Source organism: Rutidosis leptorrhynchoides, chromosome 11, assembly GCF_046630445.1.
Source record: "Rutidosis leptorrhynchoides isolate AG116_Rl617_1_P2 chromosome 11, CSIRO_AGI_Rlap_v1, whole genome shotgun sequence".
NCBI classification, from domain to species: Eukaryota; Viridiplantae; Streptophyta; class Magnoliopsida; order Asterales; family Asteraceae; genus Rutidosis; species Rutidosis leptorrhynchoides.
The window spans coordinates 313,415,985-313,433,418 of record NC_092343.1 but is presented as its reverse complement, the minus strand read 5'-3'; the positions used below and the strand labels follow the sequence as shown (position 1 = coordinate 313,433,418).

Below are 17,434 nucleotides of genomic sequence, written 5' to 3'. Positions count from 1 at the left end.
CAATAATCTTTTTCTCATGGCAATCCCTAAGATAATGATATTTAACACCTATGTATTTAGTCTTAGAATGTTGAACAGGATTCTTAGTTATCACAATAGCAGCAGTATTATCAATATAAAGAGGAGAGAAAGAGATTTTTAGCCCGTAATCGCGAAGTTGTTGTTGAATCCAAACAACTTGCGAACAACAACTAGCAGCAGCTATATATTCAGCTTCACACGTGGAAAGAGCAACTGCAGTTTGTTTCTTGAATTGCCAGGTCACCAGCCTTTCACCTAAAAATTGACATCCTCCTGATGTAGATTTGTTGTTGATTTTGCAACCTGCATAATCTGAATCGCTGTAAGCTACAAGATCAAACTTCTCATCGTTCGAATACCATATACCGAGATTTGGCGAATGCAACAGATAGCGCAAAATTCTTTTGGCAGCAGTAAGATGAACTGTATTCGGATTAACTTGATAACGAGCACACAGACATGTTGCGAACATAATATCCGGCCTAGACGCAGTGAGATACATAAGCGACCCGATGATTGCTCGATAATACGTAGGATCAACAGGTTCTCCTTCGCAGTCTAACGAAATACCATGATTCACAGCTAACGGAGTTGACACAGGACGTTCTTGAGTCATACCAAAACGTTCGAGTATGTCATTTACATACTTTTCTTGATGAAGAAAAATTCCATTTTCAGTCTGTTCGACTTGTAAACTAAGAAAATAGTGTAGAAGACCCAATTTACTCATTTCGAACTCATCCTTCATCACCTTCTCGAACTCATTAATGAGTTCCTACTTAGTAGCACCGAAAATAATATCGTCTACATAAATCTGGACTAAGATAATGTCGTCATCTTGAACCTTTGTGAACAGAGTACAGTCTACCTTGCCCATTTGATATCCTTTTTCGATAAGATAGCTCGATAAACGTCCGTACCAAGCTCTAGGAGCTTGATGTAAACCATAAAGGGCTCTTCGTAAGCGGTAAACTTTGTCAGGATGAAGATGATCTTCAAAACCCGGAGGTTGACTGACATATACTCGTTCATTTAGCTTGCCGTAAAGAAATGCACTCTTAACATCCATTTGATAAACTTTGAACTTCATAAAAGAAGCGAAAGTCAAGAAAATGCGAATTGCTTCCAATCTGGCAACAGGAGCGAAAACTTCATCGTAATCAAAATCTGGATCTTGCTGATAACCTTTAGCAACTAATCTTGCTTTGTTACGGGTAACATTGCCATCTTCATCGAATATTCATTTCCAAACCCATTTGAGATCAATTACTTTAGCACCATGTGGCTTAGTAACTAGCTTCCAAATATCTAGACGATTGAATTTATGAATCTCTTCTTGCATTACCATGACCCAATCAACATGCTTCAAGGCTTCTTTTGTAATCTTTGGCTCATTTCTCGAGATATGACAAGAGTACTCGTAGTATGCAGCAGCAGCTGTCATATGAGCATCAACTTGACCATCAAACTGAACTTGTCTTCTAGTTCTAACACATGCATTTGGATCTCCAATGATATTCTCTCTAGGATGAGCAGTTGTAGTTCTGGGATCTGGGTGTGCGGGAACAGGTATCTCGTGGTGTAGATTCGTGGTATCTCTAACTTCTTCAGGATTATCAGAATTCTCACTCAAAATATCAGATTCGTAGGTATCGTACACTGGATCAACATCTTGATCTGAATCTTGTACTGGCTCAGCGACTGTTGGTAATGGAGTTGGAGTACGTGCAGACACTTCTGGTTCGTTCTGTAAATCAAACAGCATTTGTAACTCTACTTCATTCTCCGTCTGATCTGGAGCAAGATTGAATTAATCAATCAACTCATCATAGTTGTAGATCCAAGGATGATTCTTGGGAACACTCTTCCTGTGATTCCGTTGGACGTCAACTTTAGACCATTCTTCAACACATCTCGTCTCATTGTTGAAAACTCTCTTGTTATGTGAACTATACCCTAGAAACACTCCAGTAACCACCTTAGAATCAAACTTACTTCCTGGTTTTCTCTTCAATATGGTACACGGGTCACCAAATGGTTCTAGATGCTTCAGAGATGGTTTTCTCCCATGCAATAACTCATAGCAAGTTTTACCTAGTCGTTTAACAGTCAGAACTCGATTCATAGTGTAACAAGCATTTGCAACAGCTTCACCTCAAAAATGAACAGGTAATGATGAATCTGCTAGCATGGTTCTTGCTGTCTCGCTCAATACCCTATTCTTTCTTTCAGCAACACCATTCATCTGAGGAGCGTATGCAGAACTGAACTGCATATTGATACCTTTCTCAATACAAAAACCTGTAAGATACTGATTCTTGAATTCTGTACCATTATCTCATCGAATCTTTCTAACTTTCAAATTAAAACCTGTCTCTAATCGATTGATTAGCACTTTCAAATTCTCAAATGTATCAGACTTCTCTTTCAAAAACATTACCCATGAGAATCTTGAATAATCATCAGTTACCACCAGACAATACTTGCTTCCATCAATACTTTCAAAGCGAATAGGACCGAAGAGATCCATATGCAACAATTCAAGCAGAGCAGAGATTGGATTATACTTTACCAACTTATAAGCTTTCTTGCTCTGCTTACCCTTCTTACACAGAACACATGTTCCTGGAATCTGAAAATATCGAAGATCAACACCTTCTACAAGATTGTTGTGAACCAGATGGTTCATCTTCCGAAAACTTAAATGACCCATGCGTTTGTGCCATGTAATAGAATCTTGTTCAGTCACTTTAGAAACAAAAGCTTGATGATGTTCAGCAGTTGAGGTAGCAACATTCATATCGAGCATGTATAAATCAGCTTGTTGAGGAGCCTTCATCAAAATCATTTCAGGAGGGATCACAAACTCTAGTTTCAAAATGTAGCTGAATTCGTCATCAAATGCTACTTTGAAAGATTTTTCACAGATTTGTGAGACGGATAACAGATTGTTTGCAAGCTCTTGACAATAATTCACTTTATCAAAACTGACTTTATCATTCTTCAATAATCACTGAGCTAAAATATGACCACCCTTATCTCCAGCAAATGCAACATAACCTCCCTTAATTGGGTGTACATCTGAAAGAAGAGATAGCTGTCCGGCCATATGTCTCGAAGCGTCGCTATCCACAATCCATGTGTTATTTGCAGGTACCCTGATTTCCTGCATATCACATTAAGAAGTTAATTGATAATGGGAACCCACGCCCGGACGGCAGTAGGTTGTCCATTAACACCCATCGCTTGAAATTCCATCCATTTCCCATTTAAGTCCGGAGGAATCTCATCATTTGAAACCTTAAACTTAACAAATTTGGAAGGAGAGGTGTCACGCTCTTGGCGCCTGACATTCCTCTATGAATCTGAATGATTCATCCGTGGTCTGATTTTAGAAAAATACTTTCTGCGACTCTCTTTTTGAGATGGAGACCTTAACTTTGGTTTAAAAGGTCTACCTTGCTCACTAGAACTGGCAACATTTGCCTCAAAACTTCTTTTTGGGATTTTTCCCTTCACAAGAGAAACAGATCTATTGAAATACTTCCTTTTGGAATCTCCAAAGACAACATTTGTCTTAGATCTTTTATCACGAAATTCATCATTTATAGGTGAACTTGTTTGATGAACATGAGATGATCTAAAATCATCATGTGACAAGTCAACTTTATGTCTTAGGGAACGGAATTTTCTAGGACAATAAGCAGCAATGTGTCTAAAAACAGCACAATTAAAACATTGTCTAAACTCCCTATGTCCTCTGAATTGATACACATTATTAGATTTTGAAGATGAGGGGTCTTGTGCTCTTACGAACACAGGAGAATCATTTGATTTCTCTTTTGGAACAGGCTTAGGGGTAACAGGAGGAACTGGTCTGTTAGCAAATTTAGGATTTTTCAAAATTTTAACAGGACCTTTTGGAACTGGACCTCTTGGTGTTATCACCCTTCGTCTAATAGTATTATTTCCTAGACCGTTTTTCTTATCATCATCATGATCTAAAGCACCTTCAGCAGTTTCGTCTGAAGTCATGTTCTCAGATGAGTTAGACTTTTTGTTCCTATCAGCATAGTTCTCATAAATAGGTGAAACACAATCTTCTGGTTGTCCGTCAACTACATTTGCATTAACATATTTGTTTTGAAAAGGAGGAGATACGGACTTATATCCAATGCCTTTACCCTTTTGATCATTAAGTTCAACCATAAGTGCATTCCATTGAGATGCACTTGCCCAACATTTCATTTTGATTGACATAGCTTCTAAATCAGCTTTGACACACTCATTTTCCTTTTTCAATTCATTTATTATGTCAACATGTTTGATTAAAGCTTGATTCAAATCAAAGTTATAACACTTAAGATCATGATTCTGTTTTTTATAAACTTTAATTTCTTCTTTCAAATCATTTTCAATCTTTTTGCTCACAAGGTTGGCATGATATTTGTCACGCATCTCATCATATGTTTTGTTCAGGTTATCTACAGTTATCTTATATTCAGCACATTTAGCACATTCAGAGTTTGAATTCGAGTAAAAATTAGAAGTTACCTCTTGAGCGCTATTTGATGAGGAAGTATCAGCCATGAAAGCAAAATAGTTTGTTTTCTTCCCATCATCGAATTCATCTTCTGATTTTGAAGAATCTCTAAGAAACACTGACGCATCATCGTTCTAGAAACCTTTACCTAATTGTATCTCTTCGAGTTTATCCTAGATATCCTTAGCTCTTGTCAACCCTGACACTTTTTCTCGATCACTTTCTGACAAACACTTCTTGAGTAGATCCATTGCTTGCTTGTTCAACATCTCAAAATCAGTAGAACCCTTAGGACTAACTGCATCTGAATCTGACCTTGTATCTAGTTCATCAGCTTCTGAACTTAAACTGTCTAGATCTGAGCCTTCACCCATAAGAACTAACATCTCTAATTCTACAGCAATCATTCTACCCCATTCGTCTAGTTCTTTATCAGCATCAATCAATGTTTCTTCACTTTGATCAATTTCTAAACTGTCTTCACACATCGGGATATCATCATACTTATTCTTCCAACTGTTGAAATCGTAGTCCTCTGATGAAGTAGGTGAAATACTTCCTGATTCAGGTGTTCGAGGAACAGAATCACGTGCTTTCTTGAATTTATCTTTCACCTTTTTCTGAACTTTGTCCTTTCTAATGGTCCGAGATATCTCTTCAGCTCTTTCAGTGCGAGCAATGATCTTCTCAATTACGCTTTGCTCAGAAACACATTTTGATTCATCTTCTGTGATCTTAGCCATGTTGGCTTTCGGTTGATCATTCACATTCAATTTAATTGACCAATCATCATCGTCTCCATGAATGACAACTAGAGCTTTGTTAGGATTTTTCGCAGTTTCTACATCATTTCCCTTGTCAGAAATGAAGATTTCACGCTTCGTCAATTGACTTTGGGAACTAACACGATTATAGTTCTGATTTCTGAACGGATTATGATTACCTTGCTTCTTCTGTTTAGTACACTGCCTTGAAAAATGACCTAATTCTCCACAATTGTAACAAGTAACTGTATTCATATCAAAACCCAATTTTGTATCTTTGGTCAGACTGATCGGTTTCCCAGTTCTTTCTCATAATCTTTTACTCTTCTCACCAGATTCGCCATACCCCACATTATATCTATCCTTTCTGCTTCTTCTTTATCAAGTTGTTGATAATCTCCCGTTGTTAGATGAATATTACCCACACGACCATCAAGATACGTATCATAAGAGTTCACAAGATTAGACAACAATGCTATATCTTCGTTAATCTTCTCCTTTCCTGCTTTTCTTATGTTCTCAATCTTGAGTTCAGATAAAACTTCTGTAGCAGATGGTGTAGATGATTCAGTTGTGTTTGAAGTAGGCTGTGGTTGATTGTTCAGTGAACATGGTGAAACTTGTGGTGGATACTAAGGTTGTTGAACAGGTGTACTGCTGACATTCAAACCATACATACTCTGATTGTTCGTAGCAAAAGCAGTTTGAAACGGTGCATGAGCTGATTTAAGAGGTGTATAGCCATTTGATCAATACGTTTTGGTGTCTTGAACTTGTTTATACCTCTTAACTTTGTTTAACAACTCTAACTCTTCTTCTTGAAGTCTTGCAATAAACGAGTTCACTGTAGCAGTAGCGAGTTCTCCACTGGTTTTCATAGTTAAAACGAAACCATTCCATTCCAACGGTAATGCTCCAGCTAGACATGTTACTTTATCTTTCTCCTCAATAGTCACATCATGCTTGTGTAGTTCAGCTAGCAAATGACGATATCTTTCAACCAATTCCGTAATAGATTCTCCGACTTGCCAGTGAAAACGATCAAACTCAGCCTTCAACTCTAAACCTTTTCTAGTTCGGTAAGATGTATTTCCTTCATTGAAAGTGCGAAGTGCTTCCCATATCTTGAACGAATTATCATGACACAGAAATTGATGGAAAATTGGACCATCAAGAGCACTTGTCAAATTACAGTACATCTTCTTTTCCAAGTTATACTCTTCACGTTCTTCAGAAGGCATGTTGTGTAACGTATACAACTCATTCGTAACTGGTGAACGTGGCCATTGAAATTCTGTTTCAATGTACTTCCAAAGCTTCGTGTCCTAACCATCAGACCAAATCTTAAATCTAGACTTCCAAGTGGAATAGTTATCCATGGTCATTATTCTCGGACATTTCGTACCACTTCTAGATTCACTTTCAGCAAGAAGTAATCGTTGAGTCATACTCGTAATACTTTGAACTAACGGTGCAGCTAACGCATAATCATTTGAGTTAAACATTTTTGAAAAATTACCAAAACAGGTAAACCGTGCGGTTTAGGTTATCAACCGTGCAGTTCAGGTTATCAAGCATACGTGTGACGAATCTCACTCATACGCGTCACAACTCAAACGTACGTGTCACTACTCAAACCAAAGTAACAAACACTAAGTATCAAACGTGCGAGTAAGGATCACTCGTGTGATTACTCGTACGTGTCACAGTCAACCGCTTGATCACTCGTGTGATCAGACTGTAGTCCTCTAACCTAAACAGGTTATACTTACCCGTGCATGTGAGTTCACGAGTGATGTCAACCGTCTGGTCAACCGCGCGAGTGAGCAAGAATTTTGACACACTCGTGTGAGCTGCTGTTCACACTCAAATCACTCAAAAACCCTAGAAATTGATGTTAAACCTCAATTTCTTCGTTCACAAGCTGGATTAGCACTAAACTAACATAAACACACTCTCAAATCACAATTACACACGTAAAAATGATTCATTTTTGATAAAATATCACTCTAAACTCTAAAACCCAAATAATAAACTCTTTAATCACCAAAAATCACTAGGATGATGTTGAAATCACAACCAACGCTCTGATACTAACGATGAAACATGACTAGGAACTTAGAAATCAACAGATTTAACTCATACAATGGCGGAATAAGTGAATCAAACCCTCTAGTGAATATGAGAAGCTATTTGGGATTAATTAAGTCAAACCAAAACAAATCATGTGTAATTAGATCAACACCTAGAGCTATTATTCACCACCTAGGTGATTTAGGTTGAGAGAGAATCGGATTAGGCTTTTTCCAGATCTGGGTGATGTGTGTAATGAGTGGCTTAACCTAAAATGAAGAACATAACACTTATATACCTCAGCTGTTGACTCACCCGTGAGAGTCATCCATCACTCGTACGAGTTGGCTTCCTCAGCCGTACGGGTGATCACTCACTCATGTCAGATCATTTAGGTTATAATTATGACTTAGCTCAGCATCAACCGTGCGTATGAGCCTGTCATCCGTACGAGTGAGGCTTCACTCGTACGTCTGACTAAGTCTAACATAGTCTAACATCCTTATCGCGTTCCTGAAGTACCTGTAACCACATACAAACACAGATAGGATAATAACGAGCGATCATGATAGCCTGTAAATTGTTGTACCTACAATGGACGTGGGTTAGATATCTAGGAACTTACATAAAATGCATCAACACTGTTGTGGATAGTTAGTACGTTGTGATGACTGCATGTTAGTTGATGCTTATCTGCTGGAGTTCAGTGCGTCCCTATTGTGTGGTAGCCTCGGTAGGAGAGATCAACCTGCGGGTTGGGTTCCTCATGTGGTAGCCTAGACAATCGAGGTGTATATATATGTGAATGACGCGTCCGTCGTGTGTGGATTATATATATACACACGGTAGTGGAGAAACTTCTGGTAAGCCCCAGTCCGATCAGCTGGTGGTTAATGGTTTGGCCGAGCCGCCAGAGTCTCTGTAGATGGCACTTGGGTGATGTTTATGTGTTAGCTTTCTCTGACATGATTAGTATGACAGTTCCTGTATACTATCGCCTGTAGTTAGTCATACTCACTTAGCTTCGTGCTAATTCCCCTCCATCCTCTCCCTGCATGTTGTTAGCTTTTGTAAGTGATGCTTTTTGGGGAGAAGATGGGCATGGTGATGTTATGTTTGACTATGAAGAAACTCTGATGTGTCGTTTCCGTTAAAATTGAATTTTGGTTGTAATGTCACGTGACACTAGAATTATTGTTTAGTATTAGCCGTCAAATAATTTGGATATGTAATTAAATATGTTTATGTTATTGTAATGGTTAATTAATTTTAACGCTTCCGTGTACGTTTTATATAAAAAAATTAAAAAATAAAAAATTATCAGTGTCACAAGTTGGTATCAGAGCTTAGTTTGGCAGCATGTGCATTGTGATCTAAATGTCATGTTCCCAAACTTAGTAAAGTCATGTCAAACATAACACGCTGGGGATGGGTAAAGTGGGTATTAGGATAGGTTATGTGTTAGTTGTTACTACTAATAGAGTTTATACTAAGCTTTGGTGTGAGTGTTGTGGTAGTGCAATAATGGCAGATAATGAAGCTAACGCTACTGGCCCCACTATCCCTAGAACTGGTATTTTCAGAGCTCCCGAGGAAGATGGATATGTGTCATCAAATGAGGAAACCTCACAAGAAGTTATAAACCTTCAAAGTCGATTACTAGAAGCTCAAGAGAAAATTAAAGAATTAGAACAAGAACGAGCGCAATGGAACCCTAATACCACTGCGTTGAACATAACTTTTCCTTCGAACCTTTATACTCAAGCCGGTGGCAGTTCCCAATCACAGTTTCCTCAAACCACCTATCAAAACCTCCAAATGTCATTCTCGTTTAACCAGTCATTTCCAAATCAGATGATATACCCATTTCAAGTCCCAGAGACAAGAAAGAAGTGTACATATAAACAGTTCTTGGACTGTAAGCCTCCTGAATACAGTGGTCACACAAACCCTACGATGACCCTCAACTGGTTAAGAGAAGTGGAGCAAGCATTAGAAGCCTGTTTCTGTGAACCTGAGTCTAGAGTGTTGTTTGCTAGTAGACTTTTGAAGGTGAGGCGATGGAATGGTGGGACTCTATTACATCGTATTTACCCAAGGAATAGATCAGCCAAATAACCTAGGAACAATTTGTTGCTAAAGTTTGTGAGCAATAATGTTCTGAATATGATATGGAAAGATTGAAAACGTAGTTTTTGAATATGAGGATGACAGAAAGTATGACGATTGATGAATTTTTCAGAGATTTTACATCTAAGTTAAGGTTTGTTCAGCAATGGGTATCGACTCAGAAGGATAAGATCCAACATTTTATGCGGGTGATTAAGCCATAGTATAGAACAGTTGCTAGATTTGCAACGACTTTGGTGCAGGCTCATGAGGTGGCCAAGGTTACTGAAGGTGATGTAATGGCAGCGAAAAGAGAAAGTTCAAAAGGTGGATCTTTTGGGGAAAATCAGAAAGTCAAACTGGTAGTCAGTCTACTCAACAGTCAAGTAAGCAATCAGGATTTCGTGGTAAGAAGTCAGGCCAGTTTAAACAGAAGAGTAAGTCTGGTATGAGTGTATCGGGTTCTAGTCAGTCTGGTTGGTGCAATGTTTGTAAGTCAACCCATACCGGTCTGTGTTCTCCAATGACCAGAAGGTGTTTGAAATGTGGAGTGTAAGGTAACGAATTAATAGCTTGTTCTTTTAAGTCTAATGTTTGTTGGAGTTGCCATCAAGAGGCGCATAGATCTGCAAATTGTCCATCTGCGTCAAGAGCCGGTTCTGGGGTAGGGTCAGGGGCGAGGTCAGTAACTTTTGGGGGATCTTCTGCTTCTACTGCCGGCAGAAGAGAAAGAATCCTCCAACATCAGAGTCAAGGGCGTATCAGATGATGGTAGACACTGCAACTGCTACCGATGATGTCATTACCGGTATGTTCTTGGTTAATTCCTTACCAGCTCGTGTGTTATTTGATTCTGGAACGAATCGTTCTTTTATGTCCTTAGGCTTATGTGATAAATTGAAGCTGCCTGTTAGGATGTTAGATGCGCCTTTGGGAATATAAGTAGCTGATTGTAAAATGGTTCCATGCACATCATCCGTGTCTGAAATTATCATCGAAATCGACGGCCATTCCTTCCCTTTAACCTGTTTGTTGATGCCTATACCTAGCATTGATGTAGTCATAGGCATGAATTGGTTAAGAGCTAATAGGGCTAATATTAAGTGTGATAAGAATATGATTTCTTTTCATTTGGCCGATGGATCCTGAGTGATAGCTAGGGGAGAGCGCAGTGGATTTAACTTTCCTATGGTTTCCCTAATGAAAGCTCAGAAGGTGATATCGAAAGGGTGTGATTCGTTCTTAGCCTACGTGATCGATGTTAAAAAAGAAAAGAAGCAGGTGACTGATATTCCTGTTGTGTCAGAATTTCCAGAAGTGTTTCCAGATGATTTACCATGGTTACCTCCAGTACGTGAAGTAGAGTATAAAATCGATTTAGTTCCAGGTGCTACGCCAATTGCAAAAGCTCCTTACAGATTAGCTCCGTCAGAAATCCGAGAGATGATGTCTCAGATTCATGAACTGTTAGATAAGTGGTTTATTCGACCAAGTTCTTCCCCGTGGGGTGCTCCTGTTTTATTTGTGAAAAATAAAGATGGGTCACTTCGTATGTGTATAGATTATCGTGATTTAAACAAGAGAAAAATAAAGAATAAGTATCCGATACCGAGAATAGATGATTTATTCGATCAGTTACAGGGTGCTTCTTACTTTTCAAAGATTTATTTACGTTCAGGGTATCATCAGGTACGTGTTGCAGAGACCGATATATCGAAAAGAGCATTTAGAACAAGATACGGTCATTATGAGTTTCTAGTTATGCCATTCAGGTTAACAAACGCGCCAGCAGTGTTTATGGATTTAATGAACAGGGTATGTCGTCAATATCTTGACAAGTTTGTGATTGTCTTCATAGATGATATCTTGATATATTCGAAAACCGAGAAAGATCATGCTACGCATCTGAAGTTGGTGTTAGAGCTTCTGAAGAGGAACAGCTGTACGCTAAGTTTTCCAAGTGTGAATTTTGGCTGCGGGAAGTACAGTTTCTGGGTCATGTGATTTGTGAACAGGGTATCAAAGTAGATCAGTCTAAGATAGAAGCTGTAATGAATTGGAACTCTCCGAAAACACCGACAGAAATTAAGAGTTTTCTGGGTTTAGCAGGTTATTATAGCAGATTTATTAAAGACTTTTCTAAAATAGCAGGTCCATTGAATAAGTTAACCAGAAAAGATGTAGCCTTTTGATGGACTGATGAACAAGAAAAGGCTTTTCAGACTATTAAGTAGTTGTTATGTCAAGCGTCAATTTTAGCTTTACCAGAGGGAACAGAAGATTTTGTGGTTTACTGTGATGCGTCACGTGCAGGTCTGGGTTGTGTTTTGATGCAAAGAAATAAAGTTATAGTGTATGCTTCACGACAGTTGAATATCATGAACGAAACTACCCTACTCATGATTTAGAGTTAACTGCAGTTGTGTTTGCTTTGAAGCTTTGGAGACACTATTTGTATGGTACACATTGTGAAATCTATACAGATCATAAGAGTCTTCAGTACATCTTTTCGCAGAAAGAATTAAATATGCGTCAACGTCGATGTCAAGAATTGATTAAAGATTATGATTGTGAGATTAAATACCACTCGGGAAAAGAAAATGTGGTCGCGGATGCTCCGAGTCGAAAGAAAACTGTCGAAAATGTCAGATTTATGAGAATTGAGATAGTTTCAGACTTGATCGATCATTTGAAAAACGTTCAGTTAGTAGCATTGAATGATGAAAACCTAAAGACCGAGCAAATGACCAAGAGAAAATTTGACCTATGCAATGATTCTAGAGGATTAAAGACCTATAAAGACCGAATTTGGGTGCCTATGTTTGGAGAATTGAGGGATTTAATCCTTACAGAAGCGCATAAATCTAGATTGACAGTGCATCCAGGTAGAACTAAGATGTACCAAGATTTGAAAACATTGTATTGGTGGCCGACAATGAAAACAGATGTTGCAAGTTTCGTCAAAAAATGTCATATATGTGCGCAAGTTAAAGCAGAGCACAGAAACCGTATGGGTCTCTACGACAGTTAGAAACTCCTCAGTGCAAATGGGATCATATAACGATGGATTTTGTAATTAAGTTACCCCGAACCCAGAAAGGTCACGACATGATCTGGGTGATAGTGGATCGTTTAACAAAGAGTGCTCACTTCTTAGCTACTCGTGAAACCGCTTCGTTAAGTGATTTAGCAGAGTTGTACTTGAAAGAAATCATTAGTTGACATGGTGTACCGTTTTCAATAGTTTTCGACAGAGATACTAGGTTCGTATCAAACTTCTGGAACAGTTTACAATAGAATCTGGGTACGCGTGTGAATCTAAGTACATCCTATCATCCACAAACAGACGGTCAGAGTGAATGAACGATTTAAACGTTAGAAGACATGTTGAGAGCATGTGTCTTAGAATATGGTGGTTCTTGGGATTCGCATCTTCCATTGATAGAGTTTGCTTACAACAATTCATATCATTCGAGTATCGAATGTCGCCGTATGAAATGTTGTATGGTCGCAAATGCAGAATTCCTACGAGTTGGTTAGAAGCAGGTGAGAAACAATTTGCAGGTCCCGAAATTGTTCAGATAACCGCAGAAAAGGTCGAAATTGCACGTGAAAAGTTAAAAGCAGCTAGAGATCGACAAAAGATGTATGCTGATCCGCGTAGACGTCTGGTGACATTTAATGTAGGGGATCGAGTGTATTTGAAAGTTTCACCATGGAAGGGAGTGATTAGGTTTGGTAAACGTGGTAAATCAGCACCGAGGTTTATTGGGCCATTTCCAATCAAAGAAATTTTGAAAGATCAAACTGTTGTTTTAGACCTTTCATCAGAGTTAGCAGGAATTCACAACACGTTCAATGTGTGTTATTTAAGGAAGTGTAAAGTAGATGATGAAAGGCAGATTCTTCCATTGAAAGATTTGAAAGTTGACTTGACTAAGAAATTAGTAGAATAGCCAATTCAAATAGTGGACAAGAAGGTCACAAAGCTAAGAAAGAAACAGATTCCTATGGTGTTAGTGGAATGGCGGCACAATTTAGGTTCTAACTTGACGTGGGAAACCGAGGAGTTAATGAGGGCGCGCTATCCCCTGTTGTTTGACCTTGACCAGATTCCGAGGATGGAATCTTCTTAAGGGGGTAGATTTGTAACATCCTCAATCGGGCCAAGCTGTAAGATTACTAAATTGCCCTTGAGTTAGTATTGTGTTATTATATACTTTTATTTTTATTTAATATTTACTATTAAATAATGATGTGGTTAGGACTAGTTTGTGACAAGGGTCACAGAACATGTTTGTTTATTTAACTTGGACTTCGTTTGGGTTGTCAAATGATGTACGAAAGATATCAGATAACTGATAAATACCTGTGTGTTGCACAGTGTGGGAATTTAACCTAATTAAGTGACTAGTCTGTGTTCTTCTTCTCATTTCTAGACTTTTCTTCTCACACACACCGTACCTTCACTCTCACCTAAATCAAAACCCTAATCTTAAATCTTTGATCTAGAGCTCAAATCTTTTACATTATCTTGTTTCTCGTGATTTACTGATTCTATCAAGGTAAGAATCACAAGTTTTCATTCTTTAATCTTCAAGAAAATTGCGTTTTTGTGTAAGTTTTTACAAAATAAGTAATTTAGGTCAAAGTGGTTAGATTTGATGTTTTTGAGTCCAAATCTTCTGGGTTTATGTTTCTACATGTTTAGTGTCTTCGATTTGGTCAGTTTTGAGGTCGTAATCGAGCTCTACAGCAAGAATTGGATGAATTTGGGTGAAATCCGTCACTTTGTCTTCAGCTTCTGTAGATAAAAACAGTCGGCCGAGTGTCTCCCGACACTCGACCGACCAACTCGACTATCGACCAAGTGTGTATGACCCACGACCGAGTGTGTCAGTGAGAGACCATCGACCGAGTGACTAGACACTCAGCCGAGTGAGTGTAGACAGTCGGCCGACTATCTCTGACAGTCGACCGAGTGTCTTTGGCAGTGAAATATTTTACTAAGTGTTGATTTTTAGCCGTTATGTTGCCCGTTTGTATTTTGATGATCATGATGTAAATTTTGAAAATGCACAAGTGTTAAGCAAAAAAATTTAGCGGGCGCTTTTTGATACAAAAATTTCTGTATTGTGTTATTTGGTGTTAACGAACAGTAACTAACTTGATTTGCCTTATGTTCATGTGATAAAGATAAGGAATCTGCTTAGTAATAGATTATCTGAGCTGGTTGCTGGTATTTGGTGAGTGGGACTAACTGTAAAATATAGTATAGAGTAGCATGTCATATTATGGTTGCCATGCTTGTTAGATATACTTACTGTTGTGGATAGTTATTACATTGTGATGACTGGATGTTAGTTGATGCTTATCTGCTGAAGCCCAGTGCATCCCTATTGTGTGGTAACCTCGGTAGGAGAGATCAACCTGCGGATTGGGTTCCTCATGTGGTAGCCTAGACAATCGAGGTGTATATATATGTGAATGACGCGTCCGTCGCGTGTGGATTATATATACACACGGTGGTGGAGGAACTTCTGTAAGCCCCACTCCGATCAGCTGGTGGTTAATGGTTTGGCCGAGCTGCCAGAGTCTCTGTAGATGGCACTTGGGTGATGTTTGTGTGTTAGCTTTCTCTGACATGATTAGTATGACGGTTCCTGTATACTATCGCCTGTAGTTAGTCGTACTCACTTAGCTTCATGCTAATTCCCCTCCATCCTCTCCCTGCAGGTTGTTAGCTTTTGTAAGTGATGCTTTTTGGGGAGAAGACGGGCATGGTGATGTCATGTTTGACTATGAAGAAACTCTGATGTGTCTTTTCCGTTAAAACTGAATTTTGGTTGTAATGTCACGTGACACTAGAATTATTGTTTAGTATTAGCCGTCAAATGATTTGGATATGTAATTAAATATGTTTATGTTATTGTAATGGTTAATTAATTTTAATGCTTCCGCGTACGTTTTATATAAAAAAAAATAAAAAATTAGCAGTGTCACACAAACTCTTGCCGAATTGACCGTGGCACAAAAGGAATTGTCGGAAGAGAAAATAAGCAAGGAGCTGCTTGCGACCCAGGTTCAAGAGTTAACCGTTGCCCATAAGAAGGTAACGGATGACTTCCAGCAACTGTGCTCCATGGTCCCTACCATCTTTAGTAAGGCCATCACGTCTCCACAAGTCATGGGGCCTTTCGGCAGGCTTCTTGACGCTTCCAAGAGCGTCGAACGGTTGGAGACATTCAACGTTATTAACAAAAACGCACCGCTTCCCACTCCTTTACCCGGCAAAATACAGGACTATCTGGACCCGAACGCGTATGACAAATACGACGCCATTGCCAAGAAGGTCAAGGAGGTGAAAGTGCTGTTTGTTGAAGCTATTGGCAGCCAATCGGGTTTGGACGCCACCAAAATTGTCAAGATGATACCGTGATGCTTTGTTATTTTTTGTATTTTATTTGAATGTAAATGATGGATCATTTGTAATGAAACAATCTATTTGGACAAGTATTTGTAACTGTGCTTTTATTGTATCTTGTCTTATTTTGTAATGTGTATCATTTAAGCATACGTTTAGACGTTAACGTCGTCACGGAAACGTGGCATTTCAAGGTTATACTTGATAAATTTTCCATGACATACATGTATCTAGAACATGTCGGGATAAACGCAACGGGTACGAAACCCGAAGGCATCCAGTGATGGTGTCACTTGGCGTACGTTTCTACGCAAAGTGTCGTTCATGTCGTCCGAAAGCTAGATTGTACATTGTTCAAGGTATGTGTATATAGGAATGGAGTTAAAATTATTACACCGGAGTGCTGCCATAAATAGTTACGTAACGCATTAAATAACAATTGAAAAATGCATCATGTTCAAACAAAACAACCAAATAAATCCATGGCGCATCGCGCTTACAAAGTTGTGGTGATCAGTCACAAGCTAATAGTAAAAACATTGAAAAGGAAAAGAAACCAAGTTTCACTATTCCAAACATTCTAAGCATAAAGCATAGAATTTTTTAAGATTGGTTGCATGCCATGTGCGTGGCACAAATTTGCCGTCAGGCGTTTTCAAGTTGCACACTCCGTTACCAAGAGCATCCACAAATTCGTAAGGACCATCCCAATTAGGTCCCAACTTGCCAAGGTCCTGAATCCTTCTAGCATTGTTGTTATGCCAAACATAATCATCAGGACGGAACGTACGCTCACGTACGCGTCATTTGTAGTGCTTGGCGATCTTTTGTTTGTTGGATGCCTCATTGATGGCTGCTATGCACCTGCGTTCCCCCAAAAAATTGAAGTTCTCCCATAGGTGTATTTCGTTGGTTTCTTCATTGAACTCCGTGATGCGTTGCGTTGGAACGGCTATTTTAGCTAGGATAACTGCTTCAGACCCATAAACAAGACTGAAAGGTTTCTCCCAATTACTTCCCTTAGGTGTGGTCTGAAATGCCCACAAGACCATTGGTAATTCATCAACCCAACCTTTACGGTCCGTACCCAACCTAGCTCTAATGTCAGAGACAATGTCCCTGTTAGTAACTTCAACTTGGTCGTTTGCTTGTTGGTGAGCAACAAAACTAAAGCTTTGCTTGATGTTTAGTCCATCACACCATGCGTGAAAACGGGTCATGTCTAAACTGTTTCCCATTATCGTTGACAATTTCATTTGGTACGCCGTAACGACACACTATCTCCTCCCATACAAAGTTAACAATCTGCTTGTCGGTGATGCTTTTCAAGGGTTTTGCCTCCACCCATTTGGTAAAGAAATCAATGGCTACGACAAGGTGTCTCCCATCTGGAAACGGACCAATCAAATCAATTGCCCACTTATGAAAAGGCCAGGCAGATGATATAGGATTCCATTCATGGGACGGCACGTGAATCTGTGGTGCATGATGTTGACAGGA

At 39.0% G+C, this 17,434-nt stretch overlaps 1 protein-coding gene across 1 annotated transcript; it reads right to left on the bottom strand.

The window, feature by feature from the left end:
- Positions 1-16,500: 16,500 nt before the first annotated feature.
- Positions 16,501-17,172, bottom strand: LOC139875665 (uncharacterized). The gene is made up of 2 exons (XM_071862981.1): positions 16,799-17,172; positions 16,501-16,678 (listed from the first exon to the last, which is right to left on the bottom strand). Exons 1-2 carry the CDS (start codon positions 17,170-17,172, stop codon positions 16,501-16,503), a joined length of 552 nt encoding a protein of 183 aa, XP_071719082.1.
- Positions 17,173-17,434: the final 262 nt, after the last annotated feature.

What these genes read in the sequence shown, in the direction of transcription:
- LOC139875665 (XM_071862981.1), bottom strand. Translation starts at nt 17,172, where the DNA reads ATGGGAAACAGTTTAGACATGACCCGTTTTCACGCATGGTGTGATGGA. An exon ending in AATTTTTTGGGGGAACGCAG is followed by an intron (nt 16,679 to 16,798) that starts GTGCATAGCAGC and finishes CAACAATGCTAG; the next exon opens with AAGGATTCAGGACCTTGGCA.